The 18,744-nt window shown below is 47.7% G+C and overlaps 1 protein-coding gene across 1 annotated transcript in view; it reads left to right on the forward strand.

The window, feature by feature from the left end:
• The window catches only part of LOC138781140 (probable cation-transporting ATPase 13A4), a 34,377-nt gene extending 15,860 nt beyond the window's left edge, over positions 1-18,517 (forward strand). Inside the window, exons 9-10 of the mRNA XM_069956768.1 lie at positions 14,086-14,260; positions 18,331-18,517. Coding sequence (XP_069812869.1) covers positions 14,086-14,260; positions 18,331-18,517 — 362 coding nt within the window. The remainder of the gene's footprint in view (positions 1-14,085; positions 14,261-18,330) is intronic.
• Positions 18,518-18,744: the final 227 nt, after the last annotated feature.

Consider the following 18,744-nt stretch of genomic DNA (forward strand, 5'->3'; position numbering starts at 1 on the left):
CTGGGAGTTGTAGTGCCTGCAGCTGTTGTAGTTGGGTCCTGGAGGCGTTGTGGGAGATCAGAATACATAGATCTGTGGGGGCTCAGTGTAGGGACGTGACCCCAGAACAGCACTAATAGGGATAGGGGGAGATGTTTTTGTTCTATCCCCTATTAGTGATGTTCTGGGGTCACTTCCCTACACTGAGCCCCCACAGATCTCTGTATTCTGATCTCCCACAAAGCCTCCAGTGTATAATGCACCTAGGACCCAACTACAACAGCTGCAGGCACTACAACTCCCAGCATTTACTGACAGTCTACAGCCCTCAGGATATGCTGGGAGTTGTAGTGCCTGCAGCTCTTGTAGTTGGGTCCTAGTTTAAAAGTTTGGGTTAGTGTACTGTAGTGACCGCAGGGCTGTTTCAGTACACTACCGCAAACAATACACTGACCCATTGAGACCCCAATGGTACACAGGCTCTGCAAAGCTGGGGGGGGGGCAGGGGAGAGGCTGGGGGCAGGGGAGAGGCTGGGGGGGCAGGGGAGAGGCTGAGGGTTAGGTGGAGGGGTTGGGGGGGCAGGGGAGACGCTGGGGGCAGGGGAGAGGCTGAGGGTTAGGTGGAGAGGCTGGGGGGCAGGGGGAGAGTCTGGGGGGCAGGGGGGAGAGTCTGGGGTCAGGGGAGATGCTGGGGGGCAGGGGAGAGGCTGAAGGTTAGGTGGAGAGGCTGTGGGGCAGGGGAGAGGCCGAGGGTTAGGGGGAGAGGCTAAGGGTTAGGGGGAGAGGCTGGGGGGCAGGGGAGAGGCTGGGGGGCAGGGGAGAGGCTGGGGGTTAGGGGGAGAGGCTAAGGGGGCAGGGGAGAGGCTGGGGGGGCAGGGGAGAGGCTGAGGGTTAGGGGAGAGGCTGGGGGGTCAGGGGAGAGGCTGAGAATGCAGGGGGGAGAGGCTGAGGACCGGGGGGAGAGGCTGAGGGGTCAGGGGAGACGCTGGGGTCAGGGGAGACGCTGGGGGGCAGGGGAGAGGCTGAGGGTTAGGGGGAGAGGCTGGGGGGGCAGGGGAGAGGCTGGGGGTTAGGGGGAGAGGCTGGGGGTTAGGGGAGAGGCTGGGGGGGGGTCAGGGGAGAGGCTGAGAATGCAGGGGGAAGAGGCTGGGGACCGGGGGAGAGGCTGGGGGGCAGGGGGAGAGGCTGAGGGTTAGGTGGAGAGGCTGAGGGGTCAGGGGAGATGCTGGGGGGCAGGGGAGAGGCTGGGGGGCAGGGGAGAGGCTGGGGGGCAGGGGAGAGGCTGGGGGGGGCAGGGGAGAGGCTGAGGGTTAGGGGGAGAGGCTGAGGGTTAGGGGGAGAGGCTGTGGGGCAGGGGAGAGGCTGAGGGTTAGGGGGAGAGGCTGGGGTGGCAGGGGAGAGGCTGGGGGGCAGGGGGAGAGGCTGAAGGCAGGGGAGAGGCTGAGGCTGGGGGTAGGGGGAGAGGCTGAGGCTGGGGGGCAGGGGAGAGGCTGAGGCTGGGGGTAGGGGGAGAGGCTTAGGCTAGGGGCAGGGGAGAGGCTGGGGGTAGGGGGAGAGGCTGAGGCTGGGGGGGCAGGGGAGAGGCTGAGGCTGGGGGAGGGGGAGAGGCTGAGGCTGGGGGGGGCAGGGGAGAGGCTGAGGCTGGGGTTAGGGGAGAGGCTGAGGCTGGGGGACAGGGGAGAGGCTGAAGCTGGGGGTAGGGGGAGAGGCTGGGGCTGGGGGGCAAGGGAGAGGCTGGGGGGCAGGGGAGAGGCTGGGGGGCAGGGGAGAGGCTGAGGCTGGGGGGCAGGGGAGAGGCTGGGGGGCAGGGGGAGAGGCTGAGGCTGGGGGTAGGGGGAGAGGCTGGGGGGCAGGGGAGAGGCTGAGGCTGGGGGGCAGGGGAGAGGCTGGGGGGCAGGGGAGAGGCTGAGGCTGGGGGTAGGGGAGAGGCTGAGGCTGGGGGTAGGGGGAGAGGCTGAGGCTGGGGGGCAGGGGAGAGGCTGAGGCTGGGGGCAGGGGAGAGGCTGGGGGTAGGGGGAGAGGCTGAGGCTGGGGGGCAGGGGAGAGGCTGAGGCTGGGGGTAGGGGGAGAGGCTGAGGCTGGGGGTAGGGGGAGAGGCTGAGGCTGGGGTTAGGGGGAGAGGCTGAGGCTGGGGGGCAGGGGAGAGGCTGAGGCTGGGGGGCAGGGGAGAGGCTGAGGCTGGGGGCAGGGGAGAGGCTGAGGCTGGGGGTAGGGGGAGAGGCTGAGGCTGGGGGGCAGGGGAGAGGCTGAGGCTGGGGGTAGGGGGAGAAGCTGGGGGTAGGGGGAGAGGCTGAGGCTGGGGGGCAGGGGAGAGGCTGAGGCTGGGGGTAGGGGGAGAGGCTGAGGCTGGGGGCAGGGGAGAGGCTGAGGCTGGGGGTAGGGGGAGAGGCTGAGGCTGGGGGGCAGGGGAGAGGCTGAGGCTGGGGGCAGGGGAGAGGCTGAGGCTGGGGGGCAAGGGAAGAGGCTGGGGGGCAGGGGAGAGGCTGAGGCTGGGGGGCAGGGGAGAGGCTGAGGCTGGGGGGCAGGGGAGAGGCTGGGGGGCAGGGGAGAGGCTGAGGCTGGGGGGCAGGGGAGAGGCTGGGCAGGCAGGCTGGTTCCCTTCCCCCATGCAGCGCCGGGGTCCGAGGTCCGGGGTGCAGGGCAGGTGTTGAGCTTCCGGCACACACAGTCTGACAGAGGCCGGAAGCTCCCAGCTGCAGCCCCGCGGTCCCGGATCTTCTCTCCTGTTCGGCGATGATGTCACATCACGTGAGCGCCGCCGAGCAGGAGAGAAGATCCGGGACCGCGGGGCTGCAGCTGGGAGCTTCCGGCCTCTGTCACACTGTGTGTGCCGGAAGCTCAACACCTGCCCCGGACCCCGGCGCTGCATGGGGGGAGGGAACCAGCCTGCCTGCCCATCCTTCTCCCGGCCGCTCCGTCAACCCCCCTCCCGGCGCGGACTAGGCACCCGAGGGCCGGTGCCTACAGAGTTTTTTTTTTTTTAAATAATAAAAAAAGTGTTCCCTGCGGGTGCCGCCCTAGGCACCGGACCATGGGTGCCTAGTGGCAAATACGGCGCTGCTTGTACCTATTATATAACCATAGGATTCTGCCTCTGGCCACAAGAGAATTTTTTTTTTTGGCCACATCACCCAGTATGTGTGTATGTGTATATATATATATATATATATATATATATATATATATATATAAAATATATATACACACACACATATATAATATATACACACACACACACATTAGTGTGTAGGGGGGGGGCATACAGTTTTTTGCTATGGGGCCCCATAAATCCTAGCTACGCCCCTGATCCTGTATATATATATATATATATATATATATATATATATATATGGGCCTGATAAGAGTCCTGTACAGGAGCTGGATCAGAGCTGACAACCATACAGAACGGTAGTGTCTAAATCCCATACCGCAAGAGGACCTCCTGTCGTGCTCAGTTCACGTGACTGTACAGCAGGTGCGGCTTCAGGCGGTGCACTCACTGCTAATTCAGTTCAGTTTAGTCTGCTGGGCTACACGGCTGCCACAAGGTTTCCTCTGTCTGCGCAATTGTGCCACTTCCAGGTGATGTTTTATTAAGCATAATGCTGGGTATAGTAGTGGTCTGGGGGCATAATGATGGGTATAGTAGTGGTCTGGGGACATAATGGTGGGTATAGTAGTGGTCTGGGGGCATAATGGTGGGTATAGTAGTGGTCTGGGGACATAATCGTGGGTGTAGTAGTGGTCTGGGGACATAATGGTGAGTGTAGTAGCGGTCTGGGTGAATAATGGTGGGTATAGTAGTTGTCTGGGGCCATAATGATAGATGTAGTAGTGGTCTGGGGCATAATGATGGGTGTAGTAGTGGTCTGGGGGCATAATGGTGGGTGTAGTAGTGGTCTGGGGCATAATGGTGGGTGTAGTAGTGGTCTGGGGACATAATGGTGGGTGTAGTAGTGGATTAAGGAACATAATGGTGGGTGTAGTAGTGGTCTACGGAGCATAATGGTGGGTGTAATAGTGGTCTGGGGACATAATGGTGGGTGTAGTAGTGGTCTGGGGACATAATGGTGGGTATAGTAGTGGTCTGGGGGCATAATGGTGGGTGTAGTAGTGGTCTGGGGGCATAATGGTGGGTGTAGTAGGGGTCTGGGGGCATAATGGTGGGTGTAGTAGTGGTCTGTGGGTGCAGTAGTGATTTAGTCAGAACCCATAAATAACACCTCCCTCAGTGCCTCCATTACTCACACACTCTGCTGCTGCTGCTGCTTATGATGATGATGGTTCCTCCCCTGTCCCGACTGCTGCTGCTGCTGACAGGGAGCAGGAGAGTCACACACAGACGCTGCCCCGTTCTCCGGGCCTTCAGTAAGGGAGGTCATGTGATCTCTGCAGGGAAGGTCATGTTATCTCTGCAGGACCCAGAACTTACTTGTAAATGAGCAGGCACAGCCGATGTCTGCTCATTCTGCATGTCAGTGACAGGGCCTGCAGGGGCAGCAGGGGGTGGGGCTTCCCGGGAGACCCCACTGCACTGTGAGTCAGAAGACAGCCTGTAACCTCCTGATGCTGCAGGGCCGTGTGATTGGCTGGGCGGCATCAGGAGTTTACAGGAGTTGGGGGAGGAAGTAGCTGGGTATGGAGGGGGTCCAGACCGGCCCACGGAGGGGGCGGCCCCTCTGGCATTTGCCAGAACTGCCCTAGGGCCAGTCCGGGCCTGAGCACCACCTAAACTAGTGTGTATTGCACTGTATAACTGGGAGTTGTAGTGCATAGAACTTCACTGCTCATTGTATTGGGGTGACAAAATGTGTACAGTTGTTGCCCATACCAGATAGCACCATCAAGCCCCCCCCCCCTAAACTTGTGTGTACTGCACTGTATAGTTGGGAGATGTAGTGCATCCTGCATAGAACTTACTTCACTGCTCATTGTATTGAGGTGACAAAGTGTGTACAGTTGTTGCCCATACCAGATAGCACCACCTAAACTACTGTGTAATGCACTGTATAGCTGGGAGTTGTAGTGCATAGAAGTTACTTCACTGCTTATTGTATTGGGGTGACAAAGTGTGTACAGTTGTTGCCCATACCAGAAAGCACCACCTAAACTAGTGTGTACTGCACTGTATAGCTGGGAGTTGTAGTGCATAGAACTTACTTCACTGCTCATTGTATTGGGGTGACAGGAAGTGTGTACAGTTGGTGCCCATACCAGATGGCACCATCAAGCCCCCCCCCCCCTAAACTAGTGTGTACTGCACTGTATAGCTGGGAGTTGTAGTGCATACTGCATAGAACTTACTTCACTGCTCATTGTTGCCCATACCAAAGTGTTTACAGTTGGTGCCCATACCAGATAGCACCGTAGAGCCCCACCAAACCATTGGTTACTACAACTATTTTTCAAGATCTGTATTTCATACGCAAGGCCTATCTCAGTTCCATACTGTGCAGTGTCCATAAAATGGTGAACCCCAGGGGTAAGGGTCGAGGGCGTGGGGTTCCAAGTGTGCAATGTGGTTTCTGGAGGCTGTGTTTCAGGGCAGGGTGACACAGCAGCACCTGTTGAGGAGGTAGCAGTGGCACACCGCAAACGTCCACTCCCTAGCTTCTTTGACCAACTTATGGGGTCTCAAGGTAGACCGTTATTGAAACCGCAGCAGTGTGAACAGGTGATCATGTGGATAGCGGATAATGTGTCCAGTAACTTATCCACCACCCAGTCTTCAACGCCGTCCGCCCACGCTACCCAAGGAAGTGGAACCCTTGCTCCAGATCCACCACCATGCTCCCAGGAACTGTTTTCTGGATCCTTCCCTGAGTCAGAGCGACCAGAGCAGTCGATCTGTCCTGATGCCCAAACTATGCAGCTCGCGCATTCAGTGGGTGATGAGAGTGGGGACTTGCAAGCGGGGTTGGAAGAGGTGTCTGATGATGATGATGAGACCCGGTTGTCAGACAGTGAGGTTGTTGTCATGGATGTAACTCAAAGTGAGGAGGAGAGTGAGGAGCTGGTGGAAGAGGACGAGGTGACTGACCGGAGCTGGATGGATAAGCCTAGTGAAGACCGTGCTTCTGAGGGGGAGGCAAGTTCACCCGCAGGACCGGTTGGAAGAGGAAGAGGGGTGGGCAGAGGGAGAGGCAGGGGCAGAGCAAGTAGATCAGCAACTGTTTCACGGAGTCAAACTCCCGTGGCCAGGGCTAGATGTTCTGAAGTCTGGAGGTTTTTTAAAGAAACTGCGGATGACCGACGGACTGTAGTGTGCAACCAGCCTAACCACTACCAGCATGCGCAGGCATATGAGTGCTAAACACCCCACTCAGTGGAACCAAGGCCATTCAGTGACTGCAAGTCGCACCCCTGCTTCTTCCCCTGTGTCAGGTGCTGGCTCTGTCAGTCCCCCCGCCCAGGCCCCAGCACGAGCGCCTCCCACCCTACATGCACCCCTTCACCTCCACTATGCTCCACACCCTTCAGCAAGGTGTCCAAGCACAGCGTTCAACTGTCCCTGCAGCAGACCTTTGCACGGAAGCGCAAGTACACTGCCACTCACCCGCATGCACAAGCCCAAAATGTGCACATAGGCAAACTGCTGAGCTTGGAGATGCTGCCCTATCGGCTGGTAGAGACAGAGGCTTTTAGGAACCTCATGGCAGTGGCTGTCCCTCAGTACTCTGTCCCCAGCCGTCACTACTTTTCACGGTGTGCCTTCCCAGCCCTACACCAGCACATGTTGGATAACATCATCCGTGCCCTGACCAACGCGGTCAGCGACAAGTTCCACCTAACCACGGGCACGTAGACAAGTGCTGGCGGGCAGGGACACAATATCTCCCTGACGGTTAAAAAATTTTTTTACAACACAGATTACTGGGTTTTCACCCTCCTGGACCCTCGGTACAAACAGAATTTTCCCACTCTCATTCCTGCCAAGGAACGCAGTATGAGAGTAAATCAATATCAACAGGCCCTGGTGTAGAAGCTGAAAACGTACTTCCCATCTGACACCACTAGCGCCAGAGGACGTAGTTCTGTGGGCCAAAGAGCGGGGGAGAGGAGCGGTAGAGCAGGCAGCTTGTCAAGGGGCAGGGGAACACTCTCCAAAGCCTTTGACAGTTTCATGGCACCCCAGCAAGACTATGTCAACCGTCCCCAGTATAGACAAAGTAGGGGGGAAGCCTTCAGGAAGATGGTGAGGGAGTTCCTTGCTGACCATACCACCGTCCTTCATGATCACTCTGCTACCTACAACTACTGGGTTTCAAAGCTGGATACGTGGCCCCAACTGGCACTTTACGCCTTGGAGGTGCTGGCCTGCCCTGCCGCTAGCGTGTTGTCAGAGCGGGTCTTCAGTGCAGCTGGTGCCATCATCACTGATAAGCTCACCCGCCTGTCCACTGACAGCGCTGACAGGCTGAAGTTTCTAAAAATGAACAAAGCCTGGATTTCACCTGAAATCAACTGTCCACCCGGGGAAAGCAGCTGAACATGAAGATTCTTGGTATCTCCTCTCCTCCTATTCCTCTTCCTACAATTCTCAGCCAACTTTCAAGTCTTCTTCCGCCATGCAGGGTCTGGCATAATTATTGGGAGGCTCAATTGCTTCCTCACTCCTAATGGTTCTCTGTGTCCTCACTGCCATGCTCTGACGTCACACTACGTCTGCGGAGGAGCGGGACTGGTTGACGAGGGCCCGCTGATCACGCTCCCGCCAACCAGCCTGCTGTTTTATTTTTTATTTTTTTTGTGTAGCCGTCAAGAGGCATCAAGTGTACCCTTGATGGTGAGTGCTAACTGACAACTGGCCTAGCCAGTTAGCTGTCAGCACCCGGGTTCATGTCCACTACATATCCCAGCCCCTGGACTCACTCCAATTTTTGGGAGGCTCACTTGCTTCCTCACTGACTTGTAATGGTTATCTGTGCATTCAATGCCCTGCTGTGTCTGGCCTAATTTTTGGGAGGCTCACTTGCTGCCTCACTCACTTGTAATGGTTCTCTGGGTGCTCAAAACCATGCTGCTTTTGCCCTAATTTTTGGGAGGCTCACTCACTTTTAAGGATTCTTTGTGTGCTCAATGCCATGCTAGGTCTGGTTTAATTTTTGGAAGGCTAACTGGCTACCACCTTGTTCACTGTGTTCTCACCGCCATGCTGTGTGAGGCTGAATTTTTTGGGTGGTTTATGATATGCTACCTCTGTTTACTCTGACTACGGCTGGGCTTGCCCTTGCCTCCTTTTTGCTGGGCCTTAACTGGCATCCATGTAGACTACTGCTGGGCCTTAACTGGCATCCATGTTGACTACTGCTGGGGCTTAACTGGCATCCATGTTGACTACTTCTGGGCCTTAACTGGCTTCCATGTTGACTACTGCTGGGCCTTTACTGGCATCCATGTTGACTACTGCTGGGGCTTAACTGGCATCCATGTTGACTACTGCTGGGGCTTAACTGGCTTCCATGTTGACTACTGTTGTGCCTGCCCTTGCCTCCATGTTGGCTACTGCTGTGCCTTATGTGGCATTCATGTTGACTACTGCTGGGCTTTAACTGGCATCCATGTCGACTACTGCTGGGCCTTAACTGGCATCCATGTAGACTACTGACTACTGGTGTGCCTGCCCTTGCCTCCATGTTGACTACTGCTGGGCCTTAACTGGCATCCATGTTGACTGCTGCGGACTACTGGTGTGCCTGCCCTTGCCTCCATGTTGACTACTGCTGGGCCTTAACTGGCATCCATGTTGACTGCTGCGGACTACTGGTGTGCCTGCCCTTGCCTCCATGTTGGCTACTGCTGATCCTGCCTGGCCTCCATGTTAACTAATGTTGCTCCTCCATGGCCTCCATGTTGGTTACTGCTGCTCCTGCCTGGCCTCCATGTTGGATACTGTTGCTCCTGCCTGGCCTCCATGTTGGCTACTGCTGATCCAGGCAGTTCTCTGTGTGCTCAATGCCATGCAGTGTTTGGCCTAATTTTGGGGAGGCTCACTTTCTTCCTCACTCACTTTTAATGGTTCTCTGTGAGCTCAATGCCATGCTAGGTCTGGTCTAATTTTTGGAAGGCTGACTGGCTACCGCTTCTACCGTGTTGACTCTATCCTCACCGCTATGCTGTGTCAGGCTGAATTTTTGGGTGGTTCATGATAAGCTACCTCTGTTTTAGTGGTTCCCTGTGTTCTCACTGCCATGCTGTGTCAGGCTGAGTTTTTGGGTGGTCCCTGTGTCTACCTCTGTTTTAACCATGCTGTTTCACAGAATTAGGCATAATGGAGCCATTAGGCAGCCTCAGAGGCATGCATACATGCTGCCACTGCTGTTTCCTGTCCATTTCCGTTGTGTTTCCATCAATTTCTGAGGTTGACAGGTTTTCACACAACCTTCCCTCTACCGAACCTGAGTCCCCTCAAAAAATGAGGTTCGTTACTCGAAACGAGCACTTGAGTATCGGGAGATATTTGTTTCGAGTAACGAGCACCCGAGCATTTTAGTACTCGCTCATCACTAATCAGAACCATAAACTTTATTAATTATATCACATAAAAATACATCGGCAATTAAAATAATCAGCAGTTAAAAATCTGTAGCCATGCACACAGGAGTACCAACACTCAGGGTGAGTGCAATATGGTATAACATGCAGCAATGGTAATTACATAGGTAACACAGAAGTCTGTAAACACTACACACCATTGCCAACTCTCCCCAGGTTATAAATAGAGTTCCTACATGTATTGCACAAATGCCTAGTAAACAAAGCTAGGACTCACAGAGAGATACAGTACTAAAGAGATATAATACCTGTGTCGGGCTGCCCTGTCTCCTGAATATAAGATGCAGGCACTTTTTAGCAAGATATTTTCTTGCTAAAAAATGAGTCTTATAAAGCAAAAAATACGCTAATATTTAATTAATAAAACACATTTTCAATCTAATAAAGTTATTTTCGTTGTTCAATAGCTTAATTAAAACGAATACATACTTTTTGCAATTAAATATACTGTAAATATATATATATATATATATATATACACACATTTATTTATATATTTATTTTTTTATTAACAGTATATTTAATTGCAAAAGCATGGATTAGTTTTAATTAAGCTATTGAACAACGAAACTAATTTTTTTAGAACGATACTTTGTTTTATTAATTAAATATTAACTATTACAGGGATCGGCATTATTGCCAGCAATTGCCAATTGCCGGTAATACCGTGCTCTGTAATACTGATTCCCTGCTTTCCCAGGGAGCAGTAAACTTTATTAAAACAGCTAAAAAAATTGTTTAGCTGTTTTACTAAAGTTAATTTATATTTAAATATTCGATCACATATTTGATCGAACTCGAATCTTTCGAATAGTCCAGTATTTGATCAAATAGCTATTCGATTGAATACTATTCGCTCATCTCTATTAGTAACCCAAACTAGAATAATTTACCAACCGCCGTCATTGCACGGGTGGCGAAATGATGCACGTAATTTTTAATATATTCCTATAAAGACCACTCACAGCCAGTCCAGGCTGTAGAACGCAAACAACTCCTATAAACCTGATTAAATTTTATCAGAACCATAAACTTTTTTATTATATCACATAAAAATACATGATCAACAGTTAAAAATCTGTAGCCATGCACACAGAAGTACCAACACTCAGGATGAATGCAATATGTTATAACATGCAGCAATGGTAATTACATAGGTAACACAGAAGTCTGTAAACACTACACACCATTGCCAACTCTCCCCGGGTTATAAATAGAGTTCCTACATGTATTGCACAAATGCCTAGTAAACAAAGCTAGGACTCACAGAGAGATACAGTACTAAAGAGATATAATACCTGAACCTCCAACGCACGTTTCGCATTTGCTTTTGCCCAGGAGGTACGTAATTTTAGGGTGCCTTCACACCTACCGTATCGCAGCAGAAAATCCGCTGCGGATCCGCAGCAGATTTAACTAAATGAATGAACACAGCATTAAATATGCACTGTCAAATCCGCTGCGGATCCGCAGCAGATTTGTAAGTGCTGATTTGATGCTGTGTTCATTCATTTAGTTAAATCTGCTGCGGATCTGCTGCGGATCCGCAGTGGATTTTCTGCTGCGATACGGTAGGTGTGAAGGCACCCTTAAACACAAAATGACAGACATAATTTTTTCTTTTCAAGAACAGAGAGGAAAATCGTTTTGTCAACATAGCCTTTGTGAGAAAGGAAGCTGATAATATGTTAGGCTATGTTTACACATAGTATTTCCGTCAGTCGTTTGGTCAGTATTTTTTCAACCATAATCAGGCGTGCAACTGACAGGGCAAAGCTATGTTCACACAATGTAATTTTTGAGTAAAGAACAAACGCTGATTGCAATGGAATCAGCATCCGTTCTTTACTGCAGGGGTGGCATTGCATTAAAGTCAATGCAATGCTGCCTGCTGTATTCACACAGCGTTATGTTAACGCCAGTTCTTTAGAACAGGCGTTAAAATAATGTACCGGCCTATTATTTCCGGATGCTGTCCAGTGAACAGCGTCCGGAAATAATAGCTGTTCGCACATTACATTGCAGTGAATGGCTATTTGATTGGCAGGCACACCCGACGGTGCCAACAAATCAATAGTTAAAAGAGAACGTTCCTGCAGCCAATACAGAGGTATTGAACAGAAAGATTTGCACAGTTTGGCTCATGACCACACATCTTTTTTTGGCTGTTTGACAAAATGTTTTTGGACGGCTATTGTTGTGCGGCCAAATAACATCCATTTTTTTGAAATAATGAAAGTTATTTGGCTAGGAAATAATGGCCGTCTGAACAAATGGCCTTTAAAAGGACATTGTGGTCGTCAGGGTTTTGGTTGGAAAAGACCTGACCAAAAGACTGACAAAAATACTTTGTGTTAACATATCCAAACTGTAGGTTGTAAGTGGCATTTTTATATTTAGGCTAGGTTCATACACAGTAAAATAAAAGCTAAATATGTAAATTTTAGTCAAAATAAAAATGTGCAAACAGATGAAAAAAAAAGAAAAAGGCTGAAAATTGCGTTGAAGTCTATGGACAACGTTGGGAAATAATTGACATTATTTTTACAGCCCCATTGAACAAAAGCCATCGTTCACTACGTTGTGTGTATAAACGGCCATTGTTTGCATTCACTGTAATGGAAAAGATCCAAGACTGAAAACAAAAAAGTATGTTGAGTGAACATAGCCTTATACTTATTACATTAAAAGATTTCTTCAAAATTAGGCTTATCATAAATGTATTCAATATTTGACTCCTGGCCAGTGTGATATACTGTTCACCATTTGGGCCATTATATATAATTGGTCTATAAGGCCAATTGCACAGTACCTCTATATGTTTCTGATTTCATACAGGCATAACTTTCTATACTAAACTTGATTGGATGCAACATTACTAGGATTTACTTCTCTGGATGCGTTAAGGGAAATATGTCCATAAAATGCTAATTCAGGCTATGTTACCTAAATGGGAAAACAATGGCTGTCTCTGTGGGGAGACATCATTTTAGTGCCAAAAGACGGCTGTCTGTTGATGATGGCTGCAAAATCCCATTGTGGGAACTAAGCCTAAGGCCTCGTTCACACTGTTTGTTTTTTTTCATTAAACCACGGCTGTTGTTGCAAGGTTTCCAACAACTGCCTTTGTTTAACTGCAGCGGCCAATTACACTGCAACCTATAGAAGCAGCCAAATGTCAGAAGTTTGTATTGTGGAGGTCTGGGTGCTGAGACCACGCTGATTGTTAGAATTAAAGGGCAGACATAGTCAGTGCACACTCTCACCTTTCATCCTCACTTTTACTGGTAAAATAGTAGTGGACAGAATTATAATGGAGCCTAAGGAACTTCCTGATTACTGGAAGTTCCTTAGGGTCCATTATAATTCCTTCCACTGCTACTTTACCAGTGAGAGCAGTAAAGTAGTGATCCCTTTAACAACTTTTCGCAATTATATTGCTATAATGATATTTGTATTCCTTAGGATGGTCTTGGGTAGGAAAGTGTATTCAATTCTGTTTAGTAAATAGATGATTAGATACAATAAATAAATTAGGATATATTGTAGAAGTTGCATTTTTTTAATGTAAGGTTAATGTATTGTTCTATATCTCTTTATTTACTGCACTCATCAGTAGATAAAGTTAAAAGATAAAATCTTGTACTCATTTACTGTCATTGAGCATGATAATGAATGCATATACAATGAGCTCCCTCTAGAAGTGGCATAAAGAATTACAGCCTTTAACTGGAATTTTTTGTTTTATAAACTGCTAAGAAGATGATTTCAATGCAAAGGGAAACACTTCTCCCAGCGTGCCACTGGAATAAATTTCACTTTTCATTTTGTGTTATCGTTGATATAATTGAACCTTTTTGAGTAGAAATGAGCAAAGCAGCCTCAAATTCCTTTCACAAGCTTCACAAATTTTTTTTCAAACTTGTAAGGATTTGCAAATCGAATCTTAAAAAATTTCATTAAAACAGCTAAAACTATAGTAGCTACAGCCCTGGGACTATTAAAGACGGATGAATGTGTTAAAGCATGTTGTAAAAGTGTCAAAAATTAGAAAATCACAAATGAAAAAAAAAAAAGCAATCAGCCAATCATCTAATTTCTGCCATTCCTTTCCTCTCTGTCCCTAATTCACTCTGTTTATCTCTCTGCTCTGTTCTAACTGCCTGCTGCCATCCTGCTCTCTCCTTTCACACACAGCACACTGGCCACCTCCGTAACAAACCCACCTTATATAGAGGGGGAGGTGCTGACATCACAGAGGGGTTGCAGCTGATTGGACAGGCACTAGGTATTATGGTTAATCCCTTTCTCCTGCCCAGTGACCCTCCAGACAGCATGTGCAACCAGCATTTTTTCTTTTTTTTGCTAATTTCCTTAACGAATTGGCAGGAATTCACTTCACAGAGCTAAAGTAAATTGACAGCACGTTGCTCATCTCTATTTTGTGACCCATTAAGTATTAATCATTTACTTCAAGACAATCATGTTATTAAATTAGAACATGTAAAAGTAGACCTTCTTCTTCTAAATTTTATCTATTACCTTCTTCAGTGAGTTCAACACCTGCATATCATAAACTTGCACCGTACAGACCACCAGGACAACTGATTTCTCCATCCATGCTGTTGTCTGTGGTGTACAATATTCTGTTCACAATAGCTATGCAGACATATGCATTCCTCATAATCCAGGAGCAATCGTGGTACAGCAGAACTGATGTTTACAGGTAAATATTTGGAAGTGGGTTGAAGCCCAATAAAGTGTGTCTTTTAGAATATGGTTGCTAAATATCGAAAAATTCTCTTAGATATAGAAAATCTAAGTTTCCATCTATGCCTCTGCTGCATGGAAACATCAGATACAACCAAGCTGGATCTGTCGCATCCAGTATCTTATTTGGTGCCTTATGGGTTGAAACATGGGACAGTACATAGTTGCTGCATATCATTAAAATATATATATTTTTTTATTTTTAACCCCTTAGGGACCAAGCCTATTTGGGCCTTAATGACCAGGCTCATTTTTCAAAATCTTACCTGTCTCACTTTATGCGCTTTATAGCTCAGTGATGCTTTAATGTATGCTAGCGATTCTTAGATAGTTTTTTCGTAACATATAGTACTTTATGTTAGTGGCAAAATTTGGTCACTGTCTTGTGTGTTTTTTGTGAAAAACATCAAAATATCCTGAAAAATTTTACGAACTTACGAACATTTTACGAACTTTGAAATTCTTTGCTTCTAAAAAAAGAAAGTCACATGACAAAAATTAGTTAGTAAGTCACATTATCAATATGTCCTATTTATTCTGATTTCATTTCGTAAACCTATTTCACTTTTTGAGGGTGTAACAGGGCTTAGAAATGTATCAGCAAATTATCAAATTTTTTTAGGGACCAGTTATTTTTTTAAGTTGATTTAGGAGGCTTGTATACTGGAAACCCCCATAATTGATCCCATTTTGGAAACTACACACCATAGGGAATTAATCTAGGGGTTTACTGAGCATTTTGACCCTACAGGGGCTTGAGGAAAGTACTCACAATTAGGCCGTAAAAAAAATGGAAAATAGAAATTTTCCAATAATATATTTGTTAAGATTAAAGTATCTCATTTTCATAATAAACATGAGAGAAAATACACCACAAATTTTGTAACACATGTTATCCTGAGTACTACGGTACCCCATATGTGGGCATAAACCACTGTATGGGCACACAGTGGGGCTCAGAAGGGAAGGAGTGCCTATTGGCATTTCCAGTTCAGATTTTGCCAAAGAAGTTTCTGAGCACCAGGTGCGTTTGCAGTACCCCTGTAGTGTCAGCAGAATAGAACACCCCAAAAGTCACCCCATTTTGGAAAGTACACCCCTCAAAGAATTCATCTTGGGGTGTGGTGACCATTTTGACCCTACAGGTATTAGAGGAAAGCATTCAAAAGACGACAGTAAAAATTCAAAAAATAGTATTTTTTCATAATATGTTTGTTTAGTTTGAAATTTCTCAATTTCACAAGGAAAAAGGGAGAAACTCACCCCAATATATGTAACCGGTTTTTCTGAATAGAACAGTACCCCATATGTGGGCATAAATCCCTGTATGGGCACACAGCTGGCCTCAGAAGGAAGGGAGCGCCAGTTAGCATTTTCAGTGCATGATTTTTCTGAAGAAGTTTCTGAGCGCCAGGTGCGTTTGCAGTGCTCCTGTAATGTCTGCAGAATAGAACCCCCCCAAAAGTCACCCATTTAGGAAAGTAAACCCTTTAAAGAATTCATCTTTGGGTGTGGTGACCATTTTGACCTCACAGGTTTTGGAGGAAAGTATTCAAAACTAGACCATAGAAATGAAAAAAATAAAAAATATCATGTTTGTTTAGTTTGAAATTTTTCAATTTCACTAGAAACAGGGGAGAAAAAGCACCCCAAAATTTGTAACGGAGTACAATGGTACCCCATATGTGGGCATAAACCACTGTATGGGCACACAGCAGGCCTCAGAAGATGGAGTGTCATTTTAGTTACAGGCAATATGTGGGTGTTTACTGGCTATCTGGGGTGGTAATGGACAATCTTGGGGTGTGTACTGGCTATCTGAGGTGGCGACAGGCAATTTGGTGTGGTTTTGGGCAATCTGAGGTAGTTATGAGCAGTCTGTGCCAATCTGGGGTGGTTACTTTCAATCTGGGATGGTTACTTTCAGTCTGGGGTGGTTACGGGCAATCTAGGGTGGTTACGGTCAATCTGGGGGTGTTTACTGGCTATATGGCATGGTTACGGGCAATCTGGAGGTGTTTACTGGCTATCTGTGGTGGTAATGGACAATCTTGGGGTGTTTACTGGCTATTTGAGGTGGCGACAGGCAATCTGGGGATAGGTAACGAGCAATCTGAGGTGGTTGCGAGCAATCAGGGGTGGTTACAGGCAATTTGGGGTAGTTACAGGCAGTCTGTGGCAATCTGGGATGGTTACAGGCTATCTGGGGTGGTTTACGGGCTGTCTGGGGTGGTTACAGGCAATCTGGGGTGGTTACAGGTAATCTGGGGTGGTTACAGGCAATCCGGGGTAATCTGGGGAGATTACGGGCAATTACGGGCAATCTGGGGTAGTGACAGGCAATCTAAGGTTTGACGGGCAATCTGGGGTGATGATGGGTAAACTGGGGTGGTTACAGGTAATCTGGGGTGGTTACAGGCAATCTGGGGTAGTGACAGGCAATTTGGGGTGGCGATGGGCCGTCTGGGGTGCTGATGGGCAAACTGGGGTGGTTACAGGTAATCTGGGGTGGTTATGAGTAATCTGGGGTGGTTATAGGTACTCCAGGTGGTTACGGGTAATCCGAGGCACTTGACTTTGGTGACATAAGTAAAAAAAAGTGCTGGCACCATTTGGAACAAGCGATCAGTATATACCCACTGTTCGCTTGTACTGGGACCACGCCGGGTGATCCTCGATCATTGCCCATGCTCTCTGCCAGCTACGGTGGTGAAGAGAATGAAGCATTAATCATTTTAGGAATCCATCACTGTGAACAGAGTCTGTTCACAGTGATGGCTGTGGCCATCTTGGATCAGATGGCCGCCCAGGGAGGGGATGGTCAGTGACCTAGGTCAATAGAGTTAATTCTGGGGACGGGGGGGGCAGGTTTTCATCTCCTCTCACCGTGGATTCACTGTGAGAAGAGATGAAAGTGTTCAGCTGTGCTGGCAATGCACGTTTACCGGTGGCCGCCGTTATACTGTTAATAACGGCAATCGCCGCTGAGGGGACTGGTCAGGACTGACCCCACATTCTGCCCTATTCTGCGCCCATTGCCATAAAGAGCTGATGAGCAGCAGAATAGAGCCCCATTAGTGATCGCCATAAAAATCCGTATTGGCGGTCACTAATAACATAATACATGTATTGTCTGGGTCACTACGGTTACGGCAATACCACATTTGTATAGTTTTTTTTTTAACTATCTTCCTAGCAAAAACCCACAAAAACTGTCGCCACATTGCAAGATCCATAGCGTTCTTATCTTTTGTGCGACAGAGCTTGTTTTGGGCTTATTTTTTGCGGGAAGATCTGTAGTTTCTATTGATACCAAGTTTTATATGTATAGGACTTTTTGATCTCTTTTATGATGTATTTTCTAAAGTGGATTGATAAAATACAGCTATTCTGGTACTGTTTTTTTTTTTTTTTTTTAAATCTTTTTACAGCGTGTGTCGTGCGGTATAATTATTGATATCGTTTTATAGATTGGGTCCTTACGGACGTGGCGATATAAAATATGTATAGGATTTGTGGTTTTGATCACTTTTATGATGTATGGGGAATGTAATGCATTTTATTATTGGGGGGCTGGGGGGGTGTTTTGTGTGTTTGGTGCACTTTTTTTAACTTTACACTAGTGTACATTACTGTACACTAGTGTAATACTAATCAGTGATCATCGATCACTGATACAATACACTGCATTACTGATGTAATGCAGTGTATTGTGTTAGTGTCAGCTACTTGCTGACAGGCATCTGCTCGGCCATACCTCTGTATGGCCGAGCAGAGGCATCTCCATGGTGAGCCCCGGGGACCTTCATTAGGACCTGCCCTGCTGCCGCCGTCGGGCGGTAATTTATTCCAATGCGTCCGCCGTTTAAAAGGTGTACGTATTGGAACAAAGCCCATTAGTGACCGCCGGTTAAAATACGTGCGGCGGTCACTAAGGGGTTAATAGAATGCCAGATGGCAAAAATGTTTTCTATTAATTCTGTGCCTTATAATACCATGCTTAACTTTTACTGATATTCCTAATAGTGCCTGTCATCCAGGAAACACAAGCTTGAACATAAACCTTACTCATGAACTTATCTCAGAAAGAACAAAGAAGAACTATGAAAGTTTTGAGAATTCAACACTGTGGCTACTCACTGCTGTACACTTTGTGATTTTGGCCTTTATCTTCTCTAAGGGGAAACCCTTCCGAAAAACCACTGTATACTAATTGTAAGTCAATGTCTTGTACTTATTTGTATATGTTTATTATTATATTGTAGTTTATTAATATTTATTCAGTATAGAATTAGTCCTAGAAGCTTAACTAACTAATAAATGACTTCTTTTGTTTTGCTTTAGATATTTTTGTGGCCACACTAATACTAGAGTTTGCTCTAACTTTGTTCTTCATATTTGCTGATTTCAAGAAACATGTATGTTGTTTTGGAGGTAAGC

The sequence above is a fragment of the Dendropsophus ebraccatus genome, unplaced genomic scaffold (genome assembly GCF_027789765.1).
Source record: "Dendropsophus ebraccatus isolate aDenEbr1 unplaced genomic scaffold, aDenEbr1.pat pat_scaffold_940_ctg1, whole genome shotgun sequence".
Classification (NCBI taxonomy): Eukaryota; Metazoa; Chordata; class Amphibia; order Anura; family Hylidae; genus Dendropsophus; species Dendropsophus ebraccatus.